The following is a 20,827-nucleotide window of genomic DNA, read 5'->3' as shown; positions in this document are numbered from 1 at the left end:
CAATAGTACAGAGTAGTATCGCTGCTTCAGAGCCTGGCCCCCTTCTACCAAGGTTAATCCTTTGTTAGTCTGGTTGAATTGCATGAATAACCTTGCAGCTTCAATGCCTGGCTGTGCTATACCTAGGGGAATCCTTGTTTGGTGAGCTGGAGTAAAACCCTCAATCAAAGAGCCGCTTTGAAGCCTGACTACTTCCTTTGTAGGGGAATCATTGTTTGGCCAGGTTGACTTGTACTAAATAGTCTTGCAGCTTAAAAGCCTGGCCGCTTTCTACATAGGGCATCCTTGCTAGGCCAGGTTGAATGGGACAGAGTAGCCTTGTGGCTTCAAAGCCTGGGGGTTTTCTATCTAGGGGAAATCTTGGTTGGCCAGGTTGAATAGCACTGAATAGCTTTGCTGCTAGCAAGCCTGGCCACTTTCTACCTTGCGGAATCCTTGGTTGGCCAAGTTGAATAGCAATTAATAGTCTCAGTGCAGCAGATATGAATGCTGCAATTAGCCATCTTGATTAGCATTTAATAGCCAGCCTCCTACCTGGGGGAATTTGTTGTTGGGAGGTATTAGCTGGCCCTGGGTGTTTCCTATCTGGAATTTCCCTGTTTTCAGAGTGTTGCTCTTTATTTATTATCCCGATTTTAGATATTATATTGTTCTGTATTATTATACCACAGTAATTATTTCATATTATATTTATAATCTTATGTTATCTGTTTAGAAGTGGATTACATGAGGACCCTTCTACACAGCTGTATAAAATCCCCACTGAACTGGATTATATGAGTGTGGACTCAAGATAATCCAGTTGAAAGCAGATACTGTGGATTATGTGCCTTGGTATTCTGGGTTTTATAGCTGTGTGGAAGGGCCTTGAGTCTACACTGCCATATATGCCTGTTCAAATCAGATAATCTGTATTTTATAGGCAGTGTGGATGAGGCCTAAGTGCCCTCTGCCTGTGCCCTGGGCACCATTTTGGCTGATGGAGTTGTTAGGACACGAAGGCAGCAGGGACCTAAAGGCAGCAGGGCCTACCTTTATGACTGGCAGTTAGGGGGAGAAAGGCTCTTCTTCAACCTCTGTAATTTGGACTATTTTTCTAGGGTTTTTTTTAAATTGAAAGACATAGATTGGATGACCATGTCTTTCGTGGCCAAATTTGGTGTGAGTTGGTTCAGTGGTTTTGTTGTTTACTCCATGGGAAAAACACACATTACATTTTTATATATATAGATTACAGAGGCGTGTCCAAAAAGACATATCGTCCTAAATTTTAGACATTCCATGAATACAAATAGAAACATGCAACGAACCAAGAACACACATTCAGATTGGAAACTGCTGAAATTAAACATAAATAGTAGAATGGACTATAAATGACACACAAACACAGAGACATATTGGACAATAATTCTTACAAGATACTAATCTTTCTAAGAAATGTTTTTACATAACCCTTCCCTGTATGCTGAGGTGGCTGAAGAACTGCCTAAAGCAGTATGCAACTTCTTTGGCTGTTTTTTGCTCTCTGTTCCATCAAATCCTCTGAACTACATCTTTTGTGTCCATAGACCTGGCATACTTCAACTCTTTGAACCATCTAGAGCAGGGGTCCTCAAACTTTTAAAGCAGAGGGCCGGTCCACAATCCTTCAGACTGTGGAGGGGCCGAATTATCATTTGAAGAAAAAAAAAAATGAACAAATTCCTATGCACACTGCACATGTCTTATTTGTAGTACAAAACAACAACAACAATGAAATAACAATACAATATTTAAAAATGAAAACAATTGTAACCAGCATAAACCTATCAGGATTTCAATGGGAAGTGTGAGCCTGCTTCTGGCCAATGAGATTGTCAACATAATTAGGATTGTTGTTGTTGTTGTTGTTGTGTGCCTTCAAGTCATTTTAGACTTTGGGCAAGCCTAACTCTAAAATTATTTATTTATTCATTTACTACATTTATTACATTTATATGCTGCCCTTCTCACCCCGAAGGGAACTCAGAGCAGCTGTATGTACATACAATATATATTATTAGCATAGCACAATATTAGCATTATATATTACTATATTGAACTATACCACTATATTGTAATATTATATGTAATATATAATTAATATTATTATATGGTATTATTATTAATATTATATTGTATAAAATTATAACATTATTATCAATATTATATGTATATACATTACATTATTTAAAATGATATAAAAATATTATATTATAAAACTGAGGGCGGGGGCCAGGTAAATGACCTTGGAGGGCCGCATCCGGCCCCCGGGCCTTAGTTTGGAGACCCCTGATCTAGAGAGACAATGTAATAGACTTTAGGCGCATTGCATTATGTTGGCTACATCTGAAAACAACATGTATAATCTGCTGTAAACTCTCTTTGCTTATGCTATGGTTTTTAGAGTATTTTTTTACTTTTACTTTTTTTTTTTTTTTTACTTAATCCAAACTTTTATGTAGTGCAGAAGTTTCCCCACAGGTCACTAATCATTTCAGAAACTTGTCACCCAGTAACAATATCCTAAAAGAATGTCCTATCTTGGAATTGTAGCTAGAGAAAAACCAAATCATTCTGTTAGATTGGGTAGCAAAGAGCTCCACTGATGTGGCAGGTGGAAAGAGTTGTGAACCTACTCACCCCAGGTCAGGTTGTTCTCTGTGGAAGAATCTGATTGTGATGTCCGATGTGCTGAGCTGAGAGACAGCAATCCTTTCTGCACAGTGAAGAAACTGTGGCAGAGCAGGGAAGGTTGGACCTCCCAGAAGAAAAGGTCTTCTGGGCAGGGAAGGGCAGGGCAGGGCAGGGCATAGTAGGAGGGAGGGAACAGAACAACAGTCCTTTTTAAGAAACATATATCATGTGACTCCATTTCCAGGGTAAGGTAAAGGTAAAGGTTTCCCCTGACATTAAGTCCAGTCATGTCTGACTCTGGGGGTTGGTGCTCATCTCCATTTCTAAGCCAAAGACCCGGCGTGGTCTGTAGACACCTCTAAGGTCATGTGACTGGCATGACTGCATGGAGTGCCGTTACCTTCCCGCCGGAGCGGTACCTATTGATCTACTCACACTGGCATGTTTTCGAACTGCTAGGTTGGCAGAAACTAGAGCTAACAGCGGGCGCTTACTCTGCTCCCGGGATTTGAACCTGGACCTTTCGGTCTGCAAGTTCAGCAGCTCAGTGCTTTAACACAATTTGCCACCGGGGCTCCTTCAGGGTAGCAAGAAGGAAATGGACTATCTGTCCAGGTGACTCTCATGCACCATCTAGAAAGGTGCATTTTACTCTCCAGTTAATAGCTGAACGTTAATAGTGAATAGTTTGTAGTGACAGATTACTGTCTAGAAACAGAATGGAATAGGTCTCATGAAGATGAGAGGAATCTTCTCCCACTAAAACGGTGAGCATGCCCCCTTTTAACTACATTTACCTAAAACATTTGTTTACCCCCAAAGTTTATACTTTTTGAAAATAAAGCTCTCTTCTGAAGCCCATGTCTTGTTGCTCTTCCTAAGCTACTAATGCTCCTTGCCTGACATCAGCTCTCACTCTCTTTTTCATACAGACAACTCCTGGCATGTTTCCCTTTTCTTTTCCTCTTGTCACTGCCATTCTTTTGCCTATTGCTCACCATGGGAATCTATCAAGTTCTATGTGTTGTCGAAGGCTTTCATGGCCGGGATCACAGGGTTATTGTATGTCTTTTGGGCTGTGTGGCCATGTTCCAGAAGTATTATGTCCTGACGTTTTGCCCACATCTATGGCAGGCATCCTCAGAGGATAATAATACTTCTGGAACATGGCCACACAGGCCGAAAGACATACAACAACCCTATCAAGTTCTGTTTGTGAGCAGTAGTACATTGAGAAAAACATTCCACATGATCAAGTTTACTCACAAAGGACTTTATCGCACAAAGTTGGGAAACCAACACTGAAGCAGGTTTGTATGGTACTGTATGGTACTATGCCAATCCTATGGTCCTGTACAAAACTGTGCACGTCTAATGGTAATGTATGGTACTGTGCCCATGCGATGGTACTGTATAGTACTATGCCTATTCTATGGTACTGTATGGTACTGCGCATGTCCTATGACTATATACAGTAGAGTCCCACTTATCCAACATAAACAGGCCAGCAGAATGTTGGATAAGCAAAAATGTTGGATAATAAGGAGGGATTAAGGAAAAGCTGTGTGTTGCTGCCTAGAGAAACAGCTGTTTGAAATACTGTCCCCACTTCCCAAAGTTGGGGCTGCCGTGTGAATATTGTCCACAGGAAGTGAATAAGGGGGCTGTTTGGGAAGTGTAACTGCTTTGTTTTACTGAGCGCTTTCCTTCCTTTGCCTAGCTGTAACATAAATTTGCAGCAATGTAGGTATTTATTTGTTTATTTATTTACAGCATTTATATTCCGCCCTTCTCACCCCGAAGGGGACTCAGGGCGGATCACATTACACATATAGGCAAACATTCAATGCCTTTTAACATAGAACAAAGACAAGACAAACATAGGCTCCGAGTGGGCCTCGAACTCATGACCTTCTGGTCAGAGTGATTCATTGCAGCTGGTTGCAGCTGGCTTGCTCTCCAGCCTGCGCCACAGCCCGAGCTAGTTCCGCTAGGCGCCCGCTGGGAGGGGTGAGACGCAGCCAGTGCAGGCTGGACGTTGTGCCTGATGGGAAAAGTCTGCACTGGCTGCATCTTGCCCCTCCCAGCCAGCATCCGGTGGGCAGAGAGGCCCACTGTATGTTGCTGCCTAGAGAAACAGCTGTAGATCCGGGCGGGAGACAGACTGCATCGGATAATACAGAACATTGGATGAGCAAAGACTGGATAGGGGTTGTTGTATGTATTCCGGGCTGTATGGCCATGTTCTAGAAGTATTCTCTCCTGACATTTTGCCCACATCTATGGCAGGCATCCTCAGAGGTTGTGAGGCAACGTCTGACAATGCCTGCCATAGATGTGGGCAAAACTTCAGGAGATAATACTTCTAGAACATGGCCATACAGCCCGGAATACATACAACAACCCTGTGATCCCGGCCATGAAAGCCTTCGACAACACAAAGACTGGATAAGTGTAAGTGAGACTGTACCGTAGTACTGTGCACATCCTATGGTACTGTATGGTACTGTGCACATCCTATGGTACTGTATGGTATTTTTTATTTATTTATTTACATCATTTTTACCCCGCCTTTCTCCCCGGGGGGACTCAAGGCGGCTTACAATAAATAGGCAAAAATTCAATGCCTAAAAACAGTGTACAAAACAACAATTCATATAAAAGCAGATACTATTAAAAATAAAAGCACATTATACAAAATTTAAAACATATCCAAGTTAAAATCCAGTCGTCCAAAGTCCTTATATGTAAATCTTAGTCCAGACCATGTGAAATCAATGTTCTCATTCATTAAAAGCTTGTGTGCACTGTACTATTGTATGGTACTACCCTGTTTCCCCTAAAATAAGACATCCCCAGAAAATAAGACCTAGTAGAGGTTTTGCTGAATTGATAAATATAAGGCCTCCCCTGAAAGTAAGACCTAGCAAAGTTTTTATTTGGAAGCATGACCGCCAAACAGAACACCAGAGCAAACAGGATTGGTAAATGTACGTACCATAAAGTGTTGTACATGGAAATAATGGTAGTAACAAGAAAATATTGATAGGATTCACAGTTTGTCTGGTTATGCTGGTTTGTGATGACAACTACTGTACAGTATATAATAAATGTTCTTTTTTTTTTTGTTCAACAACAAATGTGAATTCTTCTTTATGGAAAACTAAGACATCCCCTGAAAATAAGACCTAGTGCATCTTTGGGAGCAAAAATTAATATAAGGCACTGTCTTATTTTCGGGGAAACACGGTATACACATCTTGTTGCCGGTCTGCCTCTTGTTCATTATAAATCCATCCTCTTCTATTGGCAGGAAAACCTTCAGGCTGTACCTCATTCCCATCCTTTAACATTTTATGCTGTATGTGGATTTTTATGACTGTTTTATTGATGCTGATGTTTTATTGTTGGGATATTTGTTTTATTGTTTTGCTGTTGTTATTATACTGTTGTGTCGGGCAAGGCCCCATGTAAGCCGCCCCGAGTCCCTTCGGGGAGATGGGGCGGGATATAAAAATAAAGTTGTTGTTATTATTATTATTATTATTATTATTATTATTATTATTATTATTATTATCCTTTAGCTGGTGCAATGAGCCCATTCTTTTTCAGCACCAGGATACCGGCACTCGAAGTAACATCAGAGGGCAGGGGTCTCCTTTTTTCCCACTCTCTCCACTCCATTGCTATTCCCAAAGCAGTAATTAATTGATTTGTGGATTTATTTATTTTTTTACTACATTTAGCTGTAAATTGCTTTTTAAAAAATTACACAAAAATTACAGAGCAGCGGAGGGTGGAGTTACAAGGCAAAGTGGGAGCACAGTAAGAATTGGTGCATTTTGTGCAAATCCCGAGAAGTATGCTAGCAAAAGTGATGATCCCAGTATGTTGTAATTATTCCACGCTATCCATGATAATGGCTTCTTGCAATACATTTCAAAAATAAAGGGAGAAGGTTTACATAAGCATGATATAATCTTTAAAACAGCAAAACGTAAGGCAAACCATATTTCATATAAAAATTTTATTTCTGTTTCTATCCTGCCCTCTCTCCTCGAGGAAATTCATAATGTATGTGGAAAAAAATGATGAGACTGAAGATACCATAGATATTCACTTCAGACTCTTTAAAATGATTCATGCAGGCTAGGAAAAATTAATAGAGTGCTCAGTGGTTTCTAGAGTCAAGTTGTGTTATTAACCAAAATGTGGCCTAATCAAATACAACTTTTTATCTGCTATACCACACTTCCTCTCAAACGTAGGAGGTTGAGGAGTAGAAACAAATCTGTAATACTTGCTAGACCACAAAAATCCTATGGGACTAGGCATACCAGAGCAACAGACTGGTATGTAGCCTGGGCGGAAAATAGGAATCATTCTTATCCACTTACATAATCAGTGATCACCTCACCTTTCTTTGAGATAAAAATCCTCTAATGTTTTGAAGCTATGAATAAAAACCAACAACAATATATGGTGGGTTTTTAAAGAAAAAAAAATGAGATTTTTGAAAAATTTACAAAATTTGTTGGAAAACACTGTTAATCTGACAACATAACACATGTGATGCATATATATTGTTAGGCATAAAATGTTTACAATTTTGTACATTTTAAAAGAGGCATTATTGTTCCATGTAATTTTTTAAAACCCTTCTTTCTTCAATATCGGTTTGAAACTGCATGTAATGGCCAGAGCAGATTGAGCCTGAATCATGGCATTAATTAATTGCATTAATTCTACAGTGTAGACGCACTCTAAGACACATAAACCAAGACAAGGAAATGCAATGATTTTATACAGGCAGTTCCCAAGTTACAAACAGGATAGGTTCTATAGGTTTATCTGTAAGTTGAATTTGTATGAAAGGGCGCTTCCAGACAGCACGAAATTGCAGGTTGTAGTGAGGGACAAAAAAACCTGAGACCTGTGAGGTCCACATACAGACCTATTGGTCCCGGGATTTCTACCTCTGTCGTCCACATTTGCTGCTTTGTCTTGGGATTTTGCAGCCCACAAGATGGCCGCTGTGGGATGTCTGGTGGAAATTTCTGAGATTTTAAAAATAAACTTAAGATGAAAATATGTAAGTCATTGTATACAGTAAGTTCCATTCCTGGGTTATAGAGGCTGTGTGGCCAACTGTACAGACAAGTTTGGCATGTACTTGTGCCTGGAAACTACGGGGTGCTGTTCCTGGGTTATATATGTCTGTTCCTCATTGCTTTTATCATAAAAACATGTGGAAAGTTGATCACATGGCAAAACCTTTGTTTGTATGTCACAAACTTCATTAAACGTGTGGACGAAGTTTATCTTGCCAATATCTTGCTCTCTAGTCAACTGTTGCCATGTTTTTAGGATACAACCAATCAGAAACCAACATGTATAATGCAGGAACAAACCAAAATAAAAAAATCCTGTGTTTTCTGAGTGTAAGGACATGCAGAGATCCACATTTTCCAGCCAGAACTGGGATATTTCCACAACTGAAAAACTCGCTTTTTTTGGACTTTGTAGCGATTTCTCCTGCATTTTTAGGGGGCGTCATTTGGCCACCTTCCATTTTGAACTGGGAGTTCTTGGGACAAAGGTACTGTGTTGATGGGCCCTAAGTCAGAACAGGTGCATTGTTTAAGTGTAACTCCAGCCAGAGATATATATTTAACTTTGGATAGCATAGGGGTTAACGCCCTTGTAATAATAATAATAATAAAACTTTATTTATACCCCGCCACCATCTCCCTGTGGGGACTTGGGGCGGCTCACAATGTTACAAAAGTAACAACGCAAATACATAAACAATTCACATAGTTTAAAACACAAGAAGATGATAAAACAGAAGTTAAAACAAAGGTTTATACAACAGTAACAATATCAATAGTAATAATATAGTATTTGTTTAGCTGTCAGTGACTCTATTCAGAAGATTTCACCTCAATTTCTGTCCCTGTGATAATTGGATTTTGAAAAATTTATTTATTTACAACATTTATATCCCGCCCTTCTCACCCGAAGGGACTCAGGGCGGTGTACACAATTGGCAACAATGGATGCCTACACATAATTAAAACATACCGTGTTTCCCCGAAAATAAGACAGTGTCTTATATTAATTTTTGTTCCCAAAGATGCTCTAGGTCTTATTTTCAGGGGATGTCTTATTTTTCCATGAAGAAGAATTCACATTTATTGTTGAACAAAAAAATAAACATTTATTATATACTGTACAGTAGTTGTCATCACAAACCAGCATAACCAGACAAACTGTGAATCCTATCAAGAATTTCTTGTTACTACCAATATTTCCATGTACAACACTTTATGGTACGTACATTTACCAATCCTGCATACTCTCGTGTTCTGTCTGGCGGGCATGCTTCCAAAAAAAAAACTTTGCTAGGTCTTACTTTTGGGGGAGGCCTTATATTTAGCAATTCAGCAAAACCTCTACTAGGTCTTATTTTCTGGGGATGTCTTATTTTAGGGGAAACAGGGTAGCAATGAAAATCCAATTAAAACAATTAAAGGTAAAGGTTTTCCCCTGACGTTAAGTCCAGTCATGTCTGACTCTGGGGGTTGGTGCTCATCTCCATTTCTAAGCCGAAGAGCCGGCGTTGTCCGTAGACACCTCCAAGGTCATGTGGCTGGCATGACTGCATGGAATGCCGTTACCTTCCCGCCGGAGCGGTACCTATTGATCTACTCACATTTGCATGTTTTCGAACTGCTAGGTTGGCAGGAGCTGTATCTAACAGCGGGCGCTCAAGCCGCTCCAGGGATTTGAACCTGCGACTTTTCGGTTTGCAAGTTCAGCAGCTCAGCGTTTTAACGCACTTTGCCACCGGGGCTCCAAAACAATTAAAATAATATAAAAATATAAAACATATGGTTAAAAATACGTTCATCTAAAATCCTCATGCTGTAGACATAAATCAGTCCCAACAAATCATTGGGTTTGTTGTGGAAACAAGGATTAGTGATAATGCTTCAATAGAGACACTTTTTCCCCGTGATGACTTTCAGGAGAGAATTTTCCTTCCGAGGGGTAAATTTCTCTCACTTCCTGTTGTCTCACCCCTATTCTTAATTATGAACCATTTGTAAGTCGGATGTTTGCAAGTCAGAGACTGCTTGTACTATAAATGGTCTTACATTAAGGTATTTCTGCTATAGAGCTTTTCAAAATAATTTTAAGAGAGTAAGTATAAGAACGCTATGTCTTAAACATTTCTTTTCATAATTTCAAAGGAACATATTTTGGAATTTTAGTCTTTATGTTTTTTCAGCTTCTTCTTTTCCCCAGTTCAGTTTTTGTCAATCCTCATACTCCTTTAATTTGTTTTGCCTTGGGGCAGGGGAACAAAATACAAATGTATATATTCTTAATTTTTCCATCCCGTCTTCCCCCTAGGCCTTCACATCTCTAAAAGTGCTCACCTGAAAGTACTCCTAAGTTTCCAGATGTGAGTAGCTAGTTATAAACTGTAGCGGTCCAATTTATAAGATTAAGATTTCAGAACAGTTACCTTGTTCAATTTCAATCCTCTTTATCACACAATATGACTTTATTTGCTTACATGAAGAAAATTCACACATACAGTAGAGTCTCACTTATCCAACATAAACGGGCCGGCAGAACGTTGGATAAGCGAATATGTTGGATAATAAGGAGGGATTAAGGAAAAGCCTATTAAACATCAAATTAGATTATGATTTTACAAATTAAGCACCAAAACATCATGTTATACAACAAATTTGACAGAAAAAGTAGTTCACTACGCAGTAATGCTATGTAGTAATTACTGTATTTATGAATTTAGCACAAAAATATCATGATGTATTGAAAACATTGACTACAAAAATGAGTTGGATAATCCAGAACGTTGGCTAAGTGAGTGTTGGATAAGTAAGACTCTACTGTATTGAGCTACAATAGGCTCTGTGGTTCTTGGTTACAATACAACAAAAATAACAAAAGGCTTATTTATGAGTGTGAACTACTATAAAACCAATTAAGATAGCCTGCACATGTTTAAAGTTGGAAGGGTTAGAGTTGGCAATGGCTAAAGTTAAATGCATTACACAAAGCCATTTGCTTGTGAAAACCCTAGTGGGTGGGTATTGCTTCACTCTCTGAAGGGTTTAAAAGATAGTTGCAATGATGCAACCAAATGGACACCTAGCCCTAGTTAAATATATTAAACAAAGCCATTTGCTTGTGAAAACTCCAGTGGGTGTTGTATTGCCACACTTTCTGAATGACTTAAGAGATAGTTGCAATGATGCAAACGAGTGGACACCTAGTCCTAGTTTTCAGACAGTCAATGAATACGATTGGACACTTAAAATGAACTAAGAACACACATTCAGATTGGAAGTTCCTGAAATGAAATATAAATACAGTAGAGTCTCACTTATCCAACACTCGCTTATCCAACGTTCTGGATTATCCAACGCATTTTTGGAGTCAATGTTTTCAATATATTGTGATATTTTGGTGCTAAATTCATAAATACAGTAATTACTACATAGCATTACTGTGTATTGAACTACTTTTTCTGCCAAATTTGTTCTCTAACATGATGTTTTGGTGCTTCATTTGTAAAATCATAACTTAATTTGATGTTTAATAGGCTTTTCCTTAATGCCTCCTTATTATCCAACATATTCGCTTATCCAACATTCTGCCGGCCAGTTTATGTTGGATAAGTGAGACTCTACTGTAGTAGAATGGACTATGAACACTAGAACACAAACATTTTTGTCAACAATTCCTATAAACCACTAATCCAGTGGTTCTCAACCTGCAGTCCCCAGATGTTTTTGGCCTTCAACTCCCAGAAATTGTAACAGCTGGTAAACTGGCTGGGATTTCTGGGAGTTGTAGGCCAAAAACATCTGGGGGCCCCAAGTTGAGAATCCTTCTGAAAAATTCTTCACAGAATCCCTTCCTGTGCACTGAGATGGCTGTAATTTTTTTTTGGGGGGGGGGGGGGGGCTTTGCATTCTCCAAACACCCTGGGTACAACTTTTTTGTCCACAAAGTAGATGAATTGCCTCTTCTGGAAGCCTTTGTTCCCAGGTAAGCATAGAGGAGACCTTCACACACAATGAACAAAACAGAAATATGTATTGGGTGAAAAAAGGTCACAACTTTATTGGTTATAACTCAATTGGTTGGTACACCACATGGGTCTAGGATCCTATCGTATTGTACACTTGTCATGCCTCCATGAACTTGCAATTACTTAATGATGGTGGATGCATGCCCATGCTTGGGTGGCCCATGAGCCACCGCCTACTGACTCCGGAGTTCCCCAACCTGGATACTCTCATGTTTGTCAGAAACTGGACTACTCTGACACAACTGTTAGGATCCCAGACTCATGTTACTTGCCAAACCCCCATGTTGTGACAAATATATTTATTATTATTTATACCACAAAACCACTGAACCAAATCACACCAAATTTGGCCACAAAAGACATAGTCATCCAAGATATGTCTTTCAATAAAAAAAACCCCCAGTAAAATAGTCCAAATTACAGAGGATGCGGAAGAGCCTTTCTCCCCCTAATTGCCAGTTAGAAAGGTAGGCTCTGTTGCCTTTAGCCCCCCCGCTGCCTTTAGGTCCTGCTCCCTTCGTATCCTGGCAACTCCCTCTGCCAAAATGGCGCCCAAGGTTGAATCCATTTAGGTCTGATCCATACTGCCTATAAAATGCAATTATCTGATTTGAACTGGATTATATGGCAGTGTAGACTCAAGGTCCTTCCACACAGCTATATTACCCATTTATAATCTTATATTATCTGCTTTGAACTGGATTATCTTGAGTCCACACTGCCATATAATCCACTTCTGTGTGGGTTTTATACAGCTGTGTAGAAGGGGCCTCATATAATCCACTTCTAAGCAGATAATATAAGATTATAAATATAATATGAAATAGTTACTGTGGTATAATAAATAATACAGAACAATATAATCTCTAAAACCAGGACAGTAAATAAAGAGCAACATTCTGAAAGCTGGGAGATTGGGAATTCCAGAAAGGAAACAATCAGGGCCAGCTAACACTTCCCAACAAAGGATTCCCCCAGGCAGGAAGCAGCCAGGCTTTGAAGCTGCAAGGCCATTAAATGCTAATCAAGGTGGATAATTGCAGCATTCATACCTGCCACACCGAGACTATTAATTGCTTTTCAAACTGGCCAACCAAGGATTCCGCAAGGTAGAAAACGGCCAGGCATGCAAGCAGCAAGGCTATTCAGTGCTTTTCATCCCTAGGTGAAAACCCCTAGGCTTTGAAGCCATGAGGCTACTCCATCCCATTCAACCTGGCCTAGCAAGGATGCTCTATATAGAAAGCAGCCAGGCTTTTAAGCTGCAAGACTATTCAGTGCAATTCAGTCTGGCCAAACAAAGGAAGTAGCCAGGCTTCAAAGCAGCTCTTTGATTGAGGGTGCTACTCCAGAAAACGGCTAGGCTTTGTGGCTGCACTGCTATTCCTCCTGGACAACAAATGATTCCCATAAGCCACAGCAATGCGTGGCCGGGCAAAGCACACGCACACACATACACACATACACATACACATACACACACACACACACACACACACACACACATATATATATATATATACAGTAGAGTCTCACTTATCCAAGATAAATGGGCCTAATTAGAGGGAAAGGAATACAGTAGAGTCTCACTTATCCAACACTCGCTTATCCAACGTTCTGGATTATCCAACGCATTTTTGTAGTCAATGTTTTCAATATGTTGTGATATTTTGGTGCTAAATTTGTAAATACAGTAAATACTACATAGCATTACTATGTATTGAACTACTTTTTCTGTCAAATGTGTTGTATAACATGATGTTTTAGTGCTTAATTTGTAAAACCATAACCTAATTTGAAGTTTAATAGGCTTTTCCTTAACCCCTCCTTATTATCCAACATATTCGCTTATCCAACATTCTGCTGGCCCGTTTATGTTGGATAAGTGAGACTCAACTGTAATTGTTTTTATCCAATTGCTGCCAGTTAGAAGGCTAAGCTCCATCAGGGGAAAACATTTACCCTTTACCTTAACTACCACGAATACCTCAATACTTTATTTCCCATACCACCATACTTCGCCACAGCAACGCGTGGTCGGGCATAGAATCATAGAATCATAGAATCATAGAATAGTAGAGTTGGAAGAGACCACATGGGCCATCTAGTCCAACCCCCTGCTAAGAAGCAGGAAATCGCATTCAAAGCACCCCCGACAGATGGCCATCCAGCCTCTGCTTAAAAGCCTCCAAGGAAGGAGCCTCCACCACGGCCCCGGGGAGAGAGTTCCACTGTCGAACAGCCCTCACAGTGAGGAAGTTCTTCCTGATGTTCAGGTGGAATCTCCTTTCCTGTAGTTTGAAGCCATTGTTCCGTGTCCTAGTCTGCAGGGCAGCAGAAAACAAGCTTGCTCCCTCCTCCCTATGACTTCCCTTCACATATTTGTACATGGCTATCATGTCTCCTCTCAGCCTTCTCTTCTGCAGGCTAAACATGCCCAGCTCTTTAAGCCGCTCCTCATAGGGCTTGTTCTCCAGACCCTTAATCATTTTAGTCGCCCTCCTCTGGACGCTTTCCAGCTTGTCAACATCTCCCTTCAACTGTGGTGCCCAAAATTGGACACAGTATTCCAGGTGTGGTCTGACCAAGGCAGAATAGAGGGGGAGCATAACTTCCCTGGATCTAGACGCTATTCCCCTATTGATGCAGGCCAGAATCCCATTGGCTTTTTTAGCAGCCGCATCACATTGTTGGCTCATGTTTAACTTGTTGTCCACGAGGACTCCAAGGTCTTTTTCGCACACACTGCTGTCAAGCCAGGCGTCCCCCATTCTGTATCTTTCATTTCCATTATTTCTGCCGAATGAAGTAGCTTGCATTTGTCCCTGTTGAACTTAGCTAGTCTATCTATATAAAAGGGTAATGAAATTTCGGCCTAGGACAAAAAAACAAAACTACACATCCCAGAAACACTAAATTTGGCAGCACAACCCCTCATCCATGCCTCTACGTTCATACAACAAAAAGCTCCAGCTACTCCAGAAAACAGCCAGGCTTTGAGACTGCAAGGCTATTCACTGCTATTGCACCTGGCCAACAAAGGATTCCCATAAGCCACAGCAATGCGTGGCCAGGCAAAGCTTATATATATATATATACACACACACACACAGACACACACACACATATACTTCGGATAGCATAGGAAAGGATGAACTCCACAGTGGTGTTTGTTTTGCTACCTGTGCTCCTGTTTAGAAGATTTCACATCACTGTCTGTCCCTGTTACAATTGGATTTCAAAAAATGGCTTATAGTAGAAACAAGGATTAGTGATAAAGCCTCAATGGAGACACCTTTCCCTCACGATAACTCTTTCAGGAGTTAATTTCCCTTCCGAGGGGTAGATTTCTCTCACTTCCTCTTGTCTCACCCCCATTCTTAACTAAAGACCTCATCATCTGAGGTCTGGGCTCTGTCCTAAAATGCTTCCTGGATAGAGCCAGGATGGAGCCAAACAGAGCCCATCACATAATACAGGGCTACTTTTGGCGAGGCTCTGTCCTGGCTCCATCTTGAAAGCATCCTAAGGCACAGCCCTGAGAACACAGGAGGCTTCCTGTGTTCTCATAATTTAAGCTGGGAAATTATTTTGAGTGTCTATACCAGTAGTTCCCAAATTTACTTGGTCTACCACCACCTTTCCATAAAAAGTATTACTCAGTGCCCTGGAAATTATTTTTTAAATTTTTTTTAATAGCAATTAAACAGAAAGATATATGTACCTGTGGCCATCACCGCTCCCCTGGATTGCTGCAGCGCCCACCAGGGGACGATAGTGCCCACTTTGGGAATTACTGGTCTACATATACAATTTGTGTCTAACTCCGATACCCTTAACACCGATACCGTTCTTGTTCTGCCCACATCCCAATGGGCAGATCACCTTCACCCTTAGAAAATTATGCTCTCAAGTTGCTTCCTATGTGCCATAGCAGACCTGTGTGTGACAGAGCCCCTGGGAGCCACATTGGGAAACCTTGGAGTGGGGCACTGCTCCTTTTACCTTTGTAACAACTGGCACCCCAGTTTATGAATTCTTACAAAGCATAGGTATAACGTAGGAAGGGGAAAGACTGCCTGGCTGAGGAGAATCCTTTCTGGATCAGCACCTCTCCTGAAAAATATTTGTATGTTTACCACAAACACTTCAGGAGACTCCAAAAAATATTCAAGAGCACCCAAAAAACATTAGCACAGGGACTTGTCCAGGTTAGATAAAAGTCTGATCTCATAATCACCTTATGTGAACTGATAATGCACCTTAGGACTTTTGCCATTTCACCCTGGAAGGAAAGACTAGACCAGTTGTCTGTTATCGCTGAATTTGTCACTGAGGAACATAGTAAGTTTACAGAACAGTATGATAAACATCGTACCAGGAAATCCTTGCCTACATTGAGCATTGAGCTTTTCCTACTGTCCCAGGTGTGGTAATGGACAAATACAGTTAATCGCAGACTGGTTATAAGGATCCAGAGTTGATACCCAGGGAATGTCCATGAGGATCAAAAAAAGTCAAGTGTCCAAAGCCTATTGCCATGTAGTAATACCGGCATATTTATGCCTGTCTTATAATAGTGTTACTCCACTAAGCTGGTTAAGAAGCTTTACAGACTTTCATTACCAATCTTCCTCTAATAGTATTCCTATTTACGTCAATGCAACATCTCTGATGTTTATCACCCATTGCCATCTTTCAATGATGCCATCCAGTTGTTCTTGCGTCTATTGGGATGGAATGTGTTAAAGACTGGGTGGAGGATTATCAATTCTCTAAGGAAATGGCATAATGATGATGATGATCATCATCATCATCATCCCAGTTTTATCTTGATTGAGACACAAGGTAAAACAAGAGAATCAAAGATAAATGGATAGTTTAAATGGAATGGATAAAAAACGATGAAGCCAATTTGAATATTGTACACAAATTAAGAAAATTGTACTCATGGATAAAGATATAGAAGAAGTATATGGTCTAGGTCAGGGGTCCTCAAACCTTTAAAGTGGAGGGCCAATTCACAGACCCTCAGTCTGTTGGGGGGCCAGACTATAATGAAATAGTAAAAAATAAGGATTGTTGTTGTGTGCCTTCAAGTCATATCAGACTTAGGTCAACCCTAACGTAAGACCATAGGTAAACAAAGAGATGTCCAAAGACCATCTAGATGGTTTCATAAGACCATCGGTAAGGAAAGGGGCCCCCAAAGGCCATCTAGACAATCTCATAAAACCATAGGTAAGGAAAGGGACCCTCAAAGGCCATCTAGATGGTCTCATAGGACCATAGATAAGGAAAGTGACCTCCAAAAGCCATCTAGATGGTCTCATAAGGCCGTAGCTAAGCAAAGAGACCTTCAAGGACCATTTAGACCAGGGGTCCCCAAACTAAGGCCCTGGGGTCGGATACGGCCCTCCAGGGTCATTTACTTGGCCCCTGTCCTAAACTTTAGACTTAGGGTTGACCTAAGTCTACCTGGTCTTTGGAGGTCTCTTTGCTTACTTATGGCCTTATGAGATCATCTAGATGGTCTTTGAAGGTCTTGTTGCTTAGCTACGGCCTTATGAGGCCATCTAGATGGCTTTTGGAGGTCCCTTTCCTTACCTATGGTTCTATGAGATGGTCTAGATGGCCTTTGAGGGTCCCTTTCCTTACCTATGGTCTTATGAAACCATCTAGATGGTCTTTGAGGGTCTCTTTCCTTATCTATGGTCTTCTGGTGGCCTGATGAGATCATCTCGATGGTCTTTGGAGGTCTTTTTGCTTACCTACGGTCTTATGAGATCGTCTAGATCAGGGGTCCCCAAACTAAGGCCCTCCAGGGTCATTGACCTGGCCTCTGGCCTCAACTTTAGACTTAGGGTTGGCCTAAGTCTGAAACGACTAGAAGGCACACAACAATATCAATCCTAATTTTGGACTATTTCATCATAGTCTGGCCCCCCAACAGTCTGAGGGACTGTGAATCGGCCCTCCACTTAAAAAGTTTGAGGACCCCTGATCTAGACAATCTCATAAGACCATAGGTAAACAAAGACCAGGTAGACTTAGGTCAACCCTAAGTCTAAAGTTTAGGAGAGGGGCCAGGTCAATGACCTTGGAGGGCCGCATCCGACCCACAGGCCTTAGTTTGGGGACCCCTGGTCTAGGTGATGGATGGAGGAGATGGAAAGTTTTTAATAATAACAAATCAATTAAAAATTTTAAGACACACAAAGCAGCTCACAACATTAAAAAACAGTGAATATTAAAATCCACAGCATACATAGACAACATACATATACATTGCCTAAATATATGATGTAAGCTGCTCTGAGTCCCTGCGGGGTGAGAAGAGCGGTATATAAATGAAGTAAATAAAAAAAAATAGAATTAAACAAATTAGTCAGTCAAAATCTCCTTCAAAACTGTTAAAACTATCAAAATACCCTACAGCACCACCCTGGCTCACTCTTAAGAACTTTCTTCTTTCAAAGGCCTCCTGAACAAAAATAGTTGTAGCCTGCCACCTGGATGATAGGAGGGGCAGACCATTATGGCCTCCTCAAGAAAAGAATTCTAGACCCTGGGGGCAGCCACTGAGAGGCCTTCTCTTGTCTCTCACGTCATGCTTGCTATGGTGGTGGGCCTGAAAAAAGGGCCTTTCTTAGAGCCCAGACAGATTCATACAGAAAGATGATCTATCAAATAACTTGGAGCTGAACCATAAAGAGCTTAAATGTCATAACCTACATTTTGAATTGTGCTCAGAAACAAACTGGCAGGCAGTGGCGCTGTTGCAACAGGGGGGTTGTGTGTGTCATACCCCAGCCAACTTTGGCTTCTGAACCTGATCCAGAAATGAACTATGACCAGGATGAAGCTTATACTGATTTTTTTACCTCATCCACAGAACTCTTTCCAATTACAGCTGCCGGCTGTTGATAGCTTGGATGATTCCTTAAATGGGAGAGAAAGTGAAAAGATTACTCCCATGACTGAACCAGATGTTCTTAGTTCCCCAGAGAATGTGTCCTTCAACAGAAGGGAGTATCTGCATCACCAGAAATCTGAGAAACAAGAACTCTGCAGGAGTAACCGCTTGGCATCTCGAAGGGATAATGGATAGAAGGTTTTCCCTTGGGAACCTTTAGGGAGTTTGGCTTTCCTTGTTTGTGATCAAATCTAAGTTCCATAAAAGTGTTTTGCACCGTGGACACTTCGCGGTCAACATTGCTATTTTCTGAGAAAGGTTCACTGATTCTAGCTCCTGTTTCTTCCAAGCCAAGTTTCCAGATCCTGGCAGCCAAGCCGAGCCGCGACTGCCTAGTAGACCCAGAGTAAGTCTACTTCCTTGCCTTATTCCTGAACCAAGTTTTGCCGCAGCTTCATCTCGTTCCTGCCTTGATATCAGAGACTTCCTAGTGACTTTGGACTTTGTTATTCAGTCTTGCTTCCTTATTGTTCCCCGCTCAAGAACTTTCCAACAGTTTTGAGCATGTTTCGGTTTCTGGACTTTGGACAATAATATTGGACATTTCCCTTCAATTCTTTGGACTAATTCATAACTTTTCATTAAGGACTATTATCTGCTCAACCTTTCTACCTATTCATTCCTGGATTTATAATTGTTTTAATAAAGATATTATATGATTATTGGTCTCTGTCTGGTTTTCAGTGCTCACGCTACCTTGGGGTGCAACAGTGTGCTCCCTGTAACCATCCCTGGTTGACAATCTGGTTCTTTAAAACCAGTCAAAGTTTATGAACACTCTTCAAAATCACCCCCAAGTAGAGTACATTACAATAATCCAAACGAGATGTAACTAAAGCATGCACCACCACAAACAGATCCAGCTTCTCAAGGAACAGCCACAGTTGATGCACAAGCTTTAAATATGCAAAGACACTCCTAGTCATGTCCAGGAGTACCCCCAAACTGAAGACTTGTGTCTTCAGGGGGCTGAATCTCTATTCCCTGATCTGCCTTCCAACTGACCAAAAGCATCACTGTCTTGTCGGTATTAAGTTTCAATTTGTTTGCTCTCATCCAGTCCATTATTGATGACAGACACTGGTTTAGAACCAGGACAGATTCCTTGGCTTTGGGTGGAAGAGACTAGTAGAACTGGGTATCATCTGCATATAGATAGCATCAAACCCCAGAACTCTGATGCTGCTCTCAGCAATTTCATTTATATGTTAAATAGCATGGAGACAAAACAGAACCCAGAAGGATCCCCACAGGCCAACAGTCAGAAGTTCAAAGAGGAATCATCCAGCAGCACCTTCTGGGTTCATCCCCCCTCCCCTTAGGAAAGAAAACAGTGTAAAACAGTGCCTCCACGTCCCATCTCAGCAAGGCAGCCCCAAAGCACACTATGGTTGATTGTATCAAAAGCTTCTAAGAGAGTCAGTAGAACCAACAGAGATACACCAAGGTGACAAATGCTATCTCTTTCCATTGCTAGGCCTGAAACCAGATTGAAATGGATCTAGATGATCCATTTCATCCAGAAACCCCAGAAGTTGAGAGGCCAACACGTGCTTTTATACATTGGTTGATGGTTGTCCAATATAGAGGGATTCAGAGACAGTTTTATGTTTATACACTGATCTTTCTCTTATCTTATTCTTTTTCTCTCTTTCAAAGTCATTAACTAGATTTATTTTTAATCTATAGGTAAATGTAATTTTAGAAGCTGGCTGTTCAGACTCCATGACTCTGTACAGATATCTGCAGTACTGAAAAGCTACCTATCTACAGTACTGAAAAGCTGATGTCCTTGTCAGTTCTTCCCCAGAGCCCTTAGGAGCCAACCTTGCTGTGCCCGGTACAACTACAGGTAATTTACAAAGCTCTTGCATTCAGTAGTCTTAGTGTATCAGAGCACCTGATTGTGGGAGTTTTGTAAGTAAATTTAACTGTCATTGAATGAAGAATATTCAGTAGTCTTCCATTATCTGGGTGGAGGCCACTAGGGGGCACTAGAGAGAGAAGAAAAGTCCATTTTTTGGGAGTGGAGGGTGGGTTGAAGGAAGAAAACTATTTCCTCC

The 20,827-nt window shown here is 40.8% G+C and overlaps 1 protein-coding gene across 4 annotated transcripts in view; it reads right to left on the bottom strand.

Annotated features, from left to right (window-relative positions):
- LOC100561569 (fatty acyl-CoA reductase 1) overlaps positions 1-20,827 on the bottom strand; it is a 98,841-nt gene that overhangs the window by 61,153 nt on the left and 16,861 nt on the right. Inside the window, exon 1 of one of the 4 annotated variants that reach the window (XR_010006536.1) lies at positions 2,662-3,685. The exons of 2 other annotated variants lie outside the window; for them this stretch is intronic. Coding sequence is in view for 1 of the 2 variants with exons in the window: in XM_062981990.1 (XP_062838060.1) it covers positions 2,662-2,944 (283 nt within the window). In the remaining variant the exon portion in view is untranslated. Of the gene's footprint in view, positions 1-2,661; positions 3,686-20,827 lie in introns of those variants that run through there. One more of the 4 variants, XM_062981990.1, reaches the window with a different exon arrangement.

Source organism: Anolis carolinensis, chromosome 5 (assembly GCF_035594765.1).
Source record: "Anolis carolinensis isolate JA03-04 chromosome 5, rAnoCar3.1.pri, whole genome shotgun sequence".
NCBI lineage: Eukaryota > Metazoa > Chordata > Lepidosauria > Squamata > Dactyloidae > Anolis > Anolis carolinensis.
The sequence above is the reverse complement of the archived record's forward strand: the minus strand, read 5'-3'. Positions and strand labels throughout refer to the sequence as shown.